Source organism: Poecilia mexicana, unplaced genomic scaffold (assembly GCF_051168715.1).
Source record: "Poecilia mexicana isolate PSO_F unplaced genomic scaffold, ASM5116871v1 scaffold_23, whole genome shotgun sequence".
NCBI lineage: Eukaryota > Metazoa > Chordata > Actinopteri > Cyprinodontiformes > Poeciliidae > Poecilia > Poecilia mexicana.
Genome location: NW_028263392.1, coordinates 6,316,076 through 6,327,988, shown reverse-complemented (window position 1 = coordinate 6,327,988; position 11,913 = coordinate 6,316,076). Strand labels below are relative to the sequence as shown.

At 38.0% G+C, this 11,913-nt stretch overlaps 1 protein-coding gene and 1 long non-coding RNA gene across 3 annotated transcripts in view; both read right to left on the bottom strand.

Annotated features, from left to right (window-relative positions):
• Nucleotides 1-76: 76 nt before the first annotated feature.
• Nucleotides 77-1,759, bottom strand: LOC148152484 (uncharacterized). The gene is made up of 3 exons (XR_015762184.1): nt 1,552-1,759; nt 451-498; nt 77-329 (listed from the first exon to the last, which is right to left on the bottom strand). It is a non-coding gene; the product is annotated as an uncharacterized LOC148152484 (long non-coding RNA).
• Nucleotides 1,760-3,084: 1,325 nt separating this feature from the next.
• Nucleotides 3,085-11,913, bottom strand: part of ahcyl2b (adenosylhomocysteinase like 2b) — a 35,550-nt gene continuing 26,721 nt past the window's right edge. The window contains exons 10-17 of one of the 2 annotated variants that reach the window (XM_014985036.2): nt 11,165-11,253; nt 10,358-10,428; nt 8,938-9,032; nt 8,623-8,721; nt 7,099-7,167; nt 6,889-6,967; nt 6,527-6,647; nt 3,085-6,352 (exon numbers count right to left, since the gene is read on the bottom strand). In XM_014985036.2, the coding sequence (XP_014840522.1) occupies nt 6,346-6,352; nt 6,527-6,647; nt 6,889-6,967; nt 7,099-7,167; nt 8,623-8,721; nt 8,938-9,032; nt 10,358-10,428; nt 11,165-11,253 (630 nt within the window). In that variant the 3' untranslated portion in view covers nt 3,085-6,345. Of the gene's footprint in view, nt 6,353-6,522; nt 6,648-6,888; nt 6,968-7,098; nt 7,168-8,622; nt 8,722-8,937; nt 9,033-10,357; nt 10,429-11,164; nt 11,254-11,913 lie in introns of those variants that run through there. The other variant, XM_014985037.2, reaches the window with a different exon arrangement.

Here is an 11,913-nt window from a genome sequence, read left to right as displayed (position 1 = left end):
AGATCAAGCTCTGTCCCATTGGTTGGACACAATGGATTTATGTGTCTTTGGACTTTGACTAGGTCTCTTTCTACAGATGGCTCTGTCACTGTTGAATAAGATGTGGACTGTCTTTTTCCTTAATCTGTTTTGCTATTAACTATTTACTTTTTTAACATAAAAAGTACTCCTTGATCAGCGCTTGTGTGTATTTTTTGCGTCTGCTTTGTCTTGTCGAACCTCAAGGATTTTGCTTTGATGTAAAAAAGGGGTTCCATTCAAGCCTTGACCCATAAATAACATTTTATTTCAGGTTATCAGAGTAAAGTGGACTATATTCTTGCATGTATCTGGAAGAATAGAACATAGAGAAAACATTTCTTTAAACATATTTCAGGAAAAAACACCATAAATATTCAGGAACAAGATTTTTTTTTTTTAAATACAAGATTAGAAATTTCAATAAAATACCATGCCATCTGATGTAGGCGACATAGATGTTTCTCCAAAACAGACAAGCTGCCAAAAAGGAAAAGAAGTAAAAATATTTTGAAATAAACAACATGTTGGATCAATCTCTAATTTCAGAAAGATGCACAGAAACGACATTCACATACAAGTCTTTTGTGAAATTGTTTAGATTTGTTTCTTTACAAAGTACTAAAATTGTTACAAATGTTTTTTGTGGCACATTTTTGAGTAAAATAATTTATCTTTAAACATTCAGTGACCGACATGTTTTAGAAAATGCTGTCCTGTTAGACACCTGTTGGGGAAAATTTGTTTGCTTTAACGTTTTTTTTTTGTTTTTTTTAACAGTATTAAAAGCTGTATTAGATATTTAACTGGTTTTCACTTCTTTTTTTTTTTTTCTTTTTTTTAGCTAAATGCAGTACTTTGGGAATCATGTTGTAATCAACACAGCTGAACCAGAATATTTAAAGCTTGGTGGCTCAGAGGAGTTCACACGTCTGACTCGTCCACTTTAAACGATCCACAATGCGTTTGTGGTGGGAGACCTCTCTGTGACCTCTCCACCCCCCTTCCACCTGCCCACAGCAGAGAAAGTGAATTATTGATGTAAGGAGGTGGGGCCTGTTTGGTTGGCTGCAACCAGCGCCCACACTGTGAAAATCACCTAAGCTGACGTGGGTGTACAATTAACCATATGCAGAGCTGGTGGAGTGAAAACACATGGCAATAACAGGACGAGGCTCACAGATTTCGTCGGTGTTGGACAGCTTATCTGTATTGTAGTTACACGCATTTATTATTTTTATATTCTTGATCATATATGCTTTCTGAATGCAATCAATATTTTTTGTTCAATAAATACTACCTTTTTAAGTAATGTAACTAATTTTATTTAGCGACATTGGTTAACCAAGTTTGTCTTCTTTTGTTTTAAGTAAATCTGCAGCTATCACATTTTATAGTCTTTTGTCGTCAGAAAATTCAGCCAAGATGCTGCTGCATTTTCAATGACTCAAACTTATGCACTTCTGCTCATATTCACAAGTGCCAACCCTCTTAATGTGCAACCCTTGCATTTCTACGATAATATTCTCCTACCTTGTTCTGTGTTCTTCTCCTGGTCAGTACTTGCTTCTGGTTCCGTTTTATTCTTCTTCTCAAGGAAGAAATCCTCAATAAATGAATATTCTTATTTTCGTAAACTCTTTTCTTAGCTTTCCCAACTTGCTTTCGGCTCTGAGAAAATAAACATATCACTGTGGTTAGTCGGAAGTTACAACCAGTACACAAATGTTCTGTTCAAAGGTTCAAAATTTGAACATTTCTCGTTGTTTTCGGTCAAAATTATTTAATTTCGGTGTTGGTGTGACTTAACCTCTAGCTGAAATATATCTGTTGCCTACATGCATCATATTTCCAGTATGACTGACTGCATTCTTGTCCGAAAACTTCGCATTAAAAAGCCGAGTTGCCATGGTGACGCTACCAGGAAATGATCACGTGTAATAATATTCAGCTATGGTTGTTTTGGGCTAGCTCTAAAATGTTAGCTCTGAAATATTTACTGAACAAACTTTACTTACATAATCGCTGCTTAACTTCGCTGACATGTTTATCTAGCGCTGTTTCACCATCTATCACCAATAAACTGCGCCGTTTCAATTTCTTCAGCCGTAACTCCGTTACCGGCCAAAAACTCACGATAGGATACGTAGATGCGTAGAATTCAATGATGCGTTCATTTACACTAGGAAATCTCATAATTACTCTGAAGCAAAGGTTTAGACGGCAAATAAATCTGTTGAAGTCCGTACTTGTTTTCCTAGAAGGTTATTAAATTTATCTCGCAAAGTAATCATTCGTATTTTTTTTTAAAAGTAATTAATTAAAAACACATGTTCGTGCATCGAACTGGTTCTGAACTGGAGGTTGACTTTCAAGCAGGCCATCAACCTGCTGGAAGGTCTGTCAATTTTCCTATTAACTTCCCTCACTGCTGAAGAGGGACATTCCCACAGGATGATGCCGCCTCCACCGTGTTTAAATCTGGGAATGACAGCAGCTTATGTGAACCATCTTGTTGCCACAATCACATTAAAATAAAAGTTATAAAGTAAACAAATAAGGTACTACACCATTGCGCTATCAGAAAGTACACAAAAATAATAAAATAAGAAATACTCCTTCACCTTTGATAGAACTAAAATAAGTGCTAACACTACTGAATTTTAAGCAACAGATTCATCTCATGGCTGGAGCCAGGCGGTTTTAATGGAAGTGAACAGCCTGACACCATCCAGAGGAGGGAAAAGAATTTATTAAAAAGCAGTCAGAGTTTAACAGTTTGCATCTTTAGGAAAACAAAGAAATGCTTCCAAAAAAATAAAAATAAAACCCTTCAAATTCTGTCCGCCACCCCCCCCTCACTGCATGCCAGTCAGTTTCACACCACCGATTCAGACTGGAGTCATGCATCAGCTCTGGAGATGTCAGAGATGGCGCCGTCTGACTGCTGCTGGCTCAGATGAGCTCACTGAGGCAACAGCACACATGGATCCCCTTTACCCCGACAAACAAATACAACTTAACCTTCCGTTAAGTGACATCAGGACAAATTAAACACACAACACATTCCACTTTTTACAGTTTTATTCATTAATATTACAGATTATTGCTCATCTTCTAACATGATCACTTCAGATTTTTTACTTTGTTTTTGTTTTCAACAACTTAAAGCATGACTGAGAATTTAGCCAGTTTGTACTGTATGAGGATTTACATCAATAAATACAGGAGACTTCTTTACACCTTACTATACACCTACATTTTTTGTCAGATCTGTATAGTTTGTATATACATAAACAATGCTGGTGTCTTCCCTCGTCCAGTTAACCGTATATTAAAACAGTTCTCCTCCCTTAACCCGCAGGTCAGGATCCTGAGGCAGCTGTTAAAAAGTAACTACGGCCTGCGAGACAGAAATAAAAACATAAAAGATATGGACAAACACACACACACACGCACGTCATTCATAAGCACACATTCACAGAATTAAAGGGGGCTTGTGGGGGGAAATAGGCCTTAAGACAATGGGTCACACAATCCTGTGTGGAGATTCAACTGCACAAGGAGACAAGGACGCACAGACACCGACTGCGACACAGAATGGAGGAGTTTTGCTTTAAGGTGGCATCACAGATTTTTATATTACACACTTCTTTTGGGCCACTATTCAACTCTTTTTGATATCAATGATATAAATTGTAGACGGGTGAAGAATTATAAAAAAACAAAACAAATCTCGTTCAAACACTGAGTTGGAAAAATAAGCTTGAAGTGCGCATCACAGTATGAAATGCTTTCTGATCGGGATAAACATCGGCTGATTGTGGTTCTATACAAAGTATTGACACCCCGGGTAAAGACGCAAACAAAAAGCCTAAGGTAAAGACGTGCTGACCTCACGGCGTTTGCATATCGTACACCATGTTGAGTGCAAGTTGTGGCAACAGCAACACCCTTCGGTGCAGAAGTCGTTACTGAAGGAGGGACGTTGGAAGTTAGGCGTTTTCAATGAGTGGGGTGTAAAGAGTTCCTGAAGAGGAGACGTGTCTAAATTTATTCAGGCTGTGAGAGCAAGAGACTTAAAGTGGATAACGGGAAGGCTAAATCAAATGTGGTACCATTTCTGTTTTATCCTTTCAAACAGTCAATTTCTGCCATTATAGTGGATTTGTGAAATTTTAGACTAAAGGTAAGGGAATGCAATCTTTCATACACATGGAGACAAAATTATTCATTTTAATTCACTGATTTAATTCCAAAAATATGCGTTTAAAAACTCTAAGAATGTAGTGCTTTTTGAAGCTACTTTGCTTTAACTCGCACAGTTTGACATCACCTCTGCTTCTAGCTTACTAAATGCACTGATGTTCACTTGAGATGCAGACAAACTGGCTGTTGATCAGAATCCAACAAATTTTCAGAATGACTGGATTCAACTTTGGTGGCCAGAAACTCAAAAATCCAATCATTAACCTGACCAACGAATGCAACATGCTGTTATTACATGCTGACAACAGTCTTTGGTGTTGAAGTTGTTACAGAAAGAAGATTAGTTTCAGTGCAAGTGTTTCAAATGAAGTTTGGAGATGCAAAAAAAAAAAAAAATGCAAGAAGCTCCTTAGAAAGAAAGATGTCTGCTCTTAATTTAGGCTGCAAAAGAGTAGGAATTACAGAAGATAACAGGAAGTACAAATGCATTTCTAGCTTCAATCTATTGTGTCATGGAAGAAGATCTGGAAATGTTCACAGGAAACTGGAAATGGTCATCTGTGCTTTATCATCGTTATACAGCAGAGGAACAGGAAGTCGTATTTTCCGATTTAAAAAAGGTATTTAAACACTGATCAAGGGACAATGAAAAAAAAAAGAAATGAAAGATTAATTTAAGGCTTTAGGTTGTAGCTTTACTTGGGGTGTCAAAAAATCTGGAGGGGAAGCATGATGGATTTGTTTTATATATAGTATAGCGACACTGGTTTGTGTTTCCATCTGGTTAAGCATTGAAGATTGTGCAGATGAGAGGTTAATAGTGATTGCATCTTATAACACAATTATAAAAGAAAAAAAAAAACTTCAATAGTGGATGGAAAGTCATTGCAAAATCTGATCTCCAAACATGAAGAAGAATGTGCTTCTGTGATGAGGATAAAAACAATCATCGGTCAGAATGTTGGCGAGTAATTGACAAATTTCAGTACCCTTAACCTGTTGATGTTGTTGTATGACAAGTACAAGAAAAAAAAATTAAAATTAAAAATTAGCGCCATACTTTTTATGGAGTACCTGCAACAAACTGCTTCATGCTATGTAAATACTCTGTCACAGTATTCAGAATGAGGGTTTGAGTACATTTATTACAGATGATTAGAACATTTAGTTGCTTCTCTGTGCGACACGACGATTCGGTCAAAAATGAAATATTAGAAGGAAAGATAGAAAAATCTTAAATTCTATATAAATATCTAAATATACAGTATACCTTTGTAATGATTTGACAATCTGCCATGCTTCTACTACAGTATAGTCATTCTTGTTAAAGAAAAGGAAAAAGAAAGGAAAATGATTAAATACTTGTGACTTCAACACTGGTGTGTTGTGAGCAGCTGGAGACCAAAAGAGCAGCCAATGAGATGGTTCCACTGTGGGTTTAAGAGACGGGTGAGGAGAGCAAGTCAACATCCAGTCATGTTTATACAAATGAAAAAAAGCTTTAAAATACAAGATATGATTGGACCCCTGAGGCCCTCACACAAGATCTGCAACCCGCCCTATTTTTGTTTTGTTTTTTGAAAATCAAAAGGTAGAAAACGAAAGACGATGAGGGAGGGAAAAAATAAACAGCAAAAAAAAGGGAAGAATTGTCCATGACTAAATCTTCAGTTGCACACCTATTTAAAAAAAAAAAAAAAAAAAAGTAAAGAAAGAAAAACAATCAAAATTTTGCTTACAGAGTCTGTGTTTCATCTTTTTAAGGAGACAAAGAATCAAAACTCTGGCGCCGTGGAGGGAGGAAAGAGGACTAACGTACAACTCGACGCATCTAAAGAGAGATGGCGGAGAAAGTAAAACGACTCTTGTTCGACGAGGAGCGAGAGGCGAGAGTGGCTCCAGAGAGGAGTGATTTTTTTTTTTTATTAATACGATTATTACTGTGGGCGGGTGGGAATAAAATAAAGCAGGAAACAGGAAAAGTTAGGGCCCCTCCTTTGCTCCAGATGTAAAGCAGGTGTTTTGACTATGCCGTCTATCCTTCTATCCCCCTCCTCTTCTCCCTCTGAGTCCGTGCGATACATGGAGAACTGATATCTCCTCATTCAACTCAATGGTTTAATACCTGGAGAAAAAAACAAAACATAAGACAACAATAGAAAGCTCAAATCAGAAAATGAACAGAAGGAAGCAAATTCAGTAACTTCTGTCCGGCTAAAAACCACAAACTTTCATGTATTTTATGCAATAAAAGCTGCAGCTGATGTGGAGTGGAAGCGGCCATTTTGGAGCAGTTTACCTATAGTAGTTTGGCTTAAAGGGCCCGTTCTTGTTCAAGCCCAGGTACTTGGCCTGCTCATCAGTCAACTCTGTGAGATGCGCATCAAACGTCGGGAGATGTAGACTGGCCACATACTCATCTGGGCAGCAGGGAAAAAAAACAAAAAAACAGAGAGAGTAAATATCTTGGCATTTTGTAGGATCTGACCTGAAAAATTAGAATCTGAAAAAGGAAATCCAGGGTAACTACTGTCTTCCTTTTCTTATACAAGCCCTTTTACATTCATTGACAGAGCGACCTACATCTGCCTTTCTTTACCAGGCTTCTCTATCAGCATGCATGATCCGTCTTTAATAACATTAAACTGAAGACATTTTTACCCATTTTCTTGGGCAGCAGATAAACATCCTGCTTGTACCGTCCCTCGGGGGCGTTGTAGAGCTCTATCAGGGCCAGAGCCTGCAGGGAAACAAATCACATAAACATGTTTGAGCAGACTTCTCAGTTTGTCACGGAAAAAAGAGAGCTGTAAATGTAGAAAAAAAAAAAGAAAGAGAGAAAGAAAATCAGTTAAAACAACAGAAATGTACCTGGGTTGTGGCAGTGATGGAGAGCACAAACGTGGGCACAGTGGAGCAGCTCAGGTTCAGCAGACGGCCCTGGAGAGAAAATTAAAAACACACACACACACACACACACACACACAAAAAAACCCCCGTTAGAAACACACTTCTGCTGGCTTGGTGTTGCTCAAGCTTTTACCAAGACCAAACTGAGTAAAAACCTAATTTTTACATATCAGGGTTTCCTCTACATGTAACTGATTACAGTGCACTGCTGAGGCAAAATAAAAGCTGCCACACCTTCAGAATGAAGATGTTTAAACATTTGCTAAAACAATTAAAGCACACGGGATGTTTACCTACATATATGGTCTGTATTTGTTCACTTAAACTAACCATAATCAGAGCTTGAAATGAAATTAATCATCATGGAACATTAAAACTTAATCTACTTTGAAAAGGTGACACTGCTGGCGCAACTACTGTGTGCTGCGCTGCTCTCAGCAGTGAAGTAGAGGGAAAGAAAACACAATAGGAAGCTACCAAAAGGAGGTTAAGTTTCATGTTGTTTTTCACAAGCCTGTGAAAAACAACCCTAATGTTAAAGTATGTTGTGTTTGAACAACAGTAAAGAAGCTAGTTAATATAGTTTGGCTTCGATGCATACCTAGCTTAGTGTCGGATAATCCCCCCCCACTTAGATTCATTTCTGGTTGCATTTTCAGTTAAATATATTCAAATATTTTCAGAAGAGGGGATGTCAGATGGAGATGCTCAATGTTTTTTTTATTGTGGCACAGTTCCCTCAACTTCTCAGGAATGCAGAAATAACAGTGTTCTGTACCGTGACACTTCCTAACGTCCCTTGAGTGATAATGGTGACTGAAACGAATTAGTCAAGTACACAGGTTGAAGTAGAGAATTTATTTTTATTTTTTTTTAAAGGTCTTAGAGCAGGGGTGCCCAAAGTCGGTCCTCGAGGGCCGGCATCCTGCATGTTTTAGTTCTCTCCCTAGTGATAGCAACAACCTTCTCAGCAAGTCAATGTTCTCCTTAGGCCTTCTAAGGAGCCATAATTTGATGCAGGTGTGTTAAACCAGGGAGTGAACTAAAACATGCAGGATGCCGGCTGTCGAGGACCGACTTTGGGCACCCCTGTCTTAGAGGAACGCCTGCAAATCATAATAGAAATATGAAACAAAACAAGCTTTTAATTCCAGGTTCACTGATGTGGTTCCAACCTGTTTCAGATCAAACGGGTTCAGATTCGTCGGCTCCAAGGAGCTGGCAGCTCGGCCGGCCCTGCTGAGCTGCTCTCATTCTGTCATGGCTCATGATTCACTCACAAATACGCCACTTCTTATCCAGGCGACACGTGCCCTGATACATATTTTACGCTAACTTCATACATCTGGATGCAACCAGATCTGTTTTCTGCATCTTTAACCGTTCTCCGACTAACATGAATCAGCTAAGTCCGCAATGCAGTTCACAGCAAGAAGTCAGACCGATAGGATTTGTTTGGACGTTTTTAGGCGGAGAGTAAAGCACCTCTGCCAGCAGGACTATCCTCTTGGCATCGGGCCAGATGATGTGGTCCACCTGTGAGCGAACCCTCTCCCAGGTTAGTTCAGGGGTCCGCAGGCTGGCCTGCCGAACGAAAACAATTTAAGGTCATTTTAGCCTCTACATGTGGAAGATGATCTTTTCCCCAGCTATTAGGATGGATCAAATAATTAATTGACTTAAAAGCCCAAAAACTAAAACACATTTCCAAATTTCTTACAAAGTACTGCAACATAAACAGTAAGAGAAGCAGGCATTGTTAAAGGCTTCCGACGTCGTCATTAAGAGTTGCAAACTCACCACATCGATTTCGGTGTTGGAGTGCCCCATGTTGCAGACAATACAGCCGTTCTTCATGCGGTCCAGGTGCTCTCTCACCACAACGTTCTTGTTACCTAGTGAAGAAGAGGTGAACGAGTGATTCAATCTGAGAAAAGGAGCAGGAAAAGAGCACACTTAAAAAAAAATAATTAATATATATATATATATATATATATATATATATATATATATATATATATATATATATATATATATATATATATATATATATATATATATATATATATATCATATGAGGTCAGCATAAGACAACCAAGTCTGCCTCTGTCATTTATAATTTAATTACCTATCTTAGAAAGTGAGCAAAGATAATTAGGTCTGGAAATGGAGTTCAGTTAGAGTTGGCTCAACATGCTGAAAGGATCTGAGGGTTTAAAGAATTTTCTTTTGGCATTAAAACTATGAGAAAATATTCTTTGTGAAATATTTTAAGTTAGAAAACCTACAGACACAAAGTAACAGGGGTCAAAGTTCAAATGGCAGTTTATTGAGCCTACAAAGATTTCTAATTTATTTACATCCCTCAAACTTTATTTCTATCCTTCACAACTAGAAACTAAAAATGTATTTTAGTGTGATTGGGTGGGGATTTGAAGCTGGTCATGTTGATGCAGGGACTGGACTAAACGCTGAAAACCATAAAGAAGAAAAACTTCTTACAGGCTCGAAAAGTATGAACATGTTGGAACAGAGCAGTCACAGCGCAAAAATAAATCTAATTGAAAATCTGTAATAAAAAAAAAAAAAAAAAAAAAGACTTCAATTCTCCATCTAATCTGATAAAGACTGAGTAATTAAGCAAAGAAGAATGGCCAAAACCTGTTGATGTTCAAAGGTGGTAGAGGTTCATCATTTTCCCTTTTACTTTATGATTATACACTTCTTTTTGTTGGTGTGCTATTATGGAAATGGACCTCAAAGGAAACTAAACTTTCTCAATGTTCTCTATATTCACCAAAAAAAACAAAAAAACAATTGGATTTTTACACTAATCTTCCACACAGCTGGGTTGTCAACGTCGCTATTTTCACCTAATTCAGGGAAAAAGTTTTTTTTGTTGTTTTTTTTAAGTTTAGTTTTTTAGTTGTTTTTTTAAGGCTGCCTTGTTCCTGTGCAACTCGCTATGATTGCAGAGCCTCCGCTTCAACCCTGACGGGCGATATTTGGTAATGAAGTGGCGACCAGTAATTCTCTGCTCTAATCCAAAGGTCAGCGTCGGCTCCCTCGCCCTCGAGGTTCAGAGCTTTATTAGCGACCACTGCAGATGATTTCGCTGACTCAGTGACCCGTCTAGTCACCTTGAACAAGACGCAACAAAAACTGTGAACTTCTGCACCCTGACTAGATTAGCAGAATGTCAACATCAGCGGCTGCCAACCTGTGCAGGTGATGACGATGTCCACTTGTCTGATGACTTCGTTGAGTTTCACCAGCCTGAAGCCATCCATGCTAAGAAAAAAACAGATGATTAATCACTAATGATTAATCAGTAATCATGATTAATCATTAATTACTTAATAAACAGGATTAATCAGTTAACTGAAATAGCTGCCAACTAATTTAGGAATGGATTAATAGTTCCTCCAATTATGTCCATTTGCTGAAAGAACATACTCAGAGCAGTAACTAAACCAAAACTGTACAAGAAATATACAAGTTATGCATTTGAGATTTAAAAAAAAAACCTGTGTCTGTGAATATATTCTACCCAGAATTCAAACGGCACAGTTTTGGCTCCATCTGGTTCAGATACTGTAAGACAATTAAGCACTTCTTGCTATGTAATCATTAATCAGTTAATCCAAAAAAATAAATAATAATCAACAGATCAGCCCTACACTGATAAGTTGAGTAAAGAGGGCTGAGCTTTTCACATGTTGATGTTAGAAGAATTTTTTCTTTTAGGTGCACATGCATCTTTTGCCATTGCACTTTAGGCAATACAATGTTTATTTTCTCATTTTAAAAAGGAGTTGAAATATTTGTTTGCATTTTTCTAATATTGTATAAAAGACAAAGACGTTAAACAGAAAATGTGCAGAAAGTGCCAAATTTTTAAAATCCGATTAATCGATTAATCGCTAGAATAATCCGATTACTAAAATAATTGTTAGCTGCAGTAATAGTGAAAAGTGACTTTCCTGCAACCTAAGTGAGCCAAAATAAAGAAAAAACTAAAGATTACCAGGCCTGCAAGGCGCAGATGGGGTCGATCTCTGTGACGTAGACGATGGAGCCCATGGCTTTGAGGGCAGCGCAGCAACCTTTTCCAACCTGAGGGAGGTGAAAATAGAAGAACTGGTCATTTACAGTTAACAGGGGTGCATGCAGTGTGTTACAGAGAAACGCAGGGCAGAAATGCACACAGCATTCCCAAATAGCAGGGCTAGAGCTGTGATCGGTGCAGTCGCAGTCTACTGTGATGTAATAATAACACAGACAGTGACGCCTCAGAAAATGATACAAAGAACTAATCCAAGGATTTTTAACAAGTATTGGGTGGGCACGTTTGATTACTGTGTATTTTCTCTCATTCAACCAGGCTGTGAATTTTTAATAGAGTTGAGGTCTGGGTTATTCCAGACATTTCTGTAGCTTCCAGTTTCTGGCAGAGTGGAGTTGGCTTGGCTTGGTTGTTCTCAATTTCCTTTCAATCAGAACCAACAGTTCGAGTCAGATGGTTAAAAGTTGGACACAATTAGGCGTTCCAACATTTCTATAAACCAAAACACACATCAAAATGTGTTTCAGGTATGGCTAATTTTGTTTGAACCGCTTTCCCAAAGCTCTGACTGCCACCTGTTGAACATTTCAGGACCATTCTTAAAAATTAGCTTTGCTGGCAATTTAAATCAACTTTTTCCTCAAAAGTACTCAAACATCCTGCTGTGATTGGTGACGGAAAGCAAAGTGACACTGTGCCAAACATTAGCA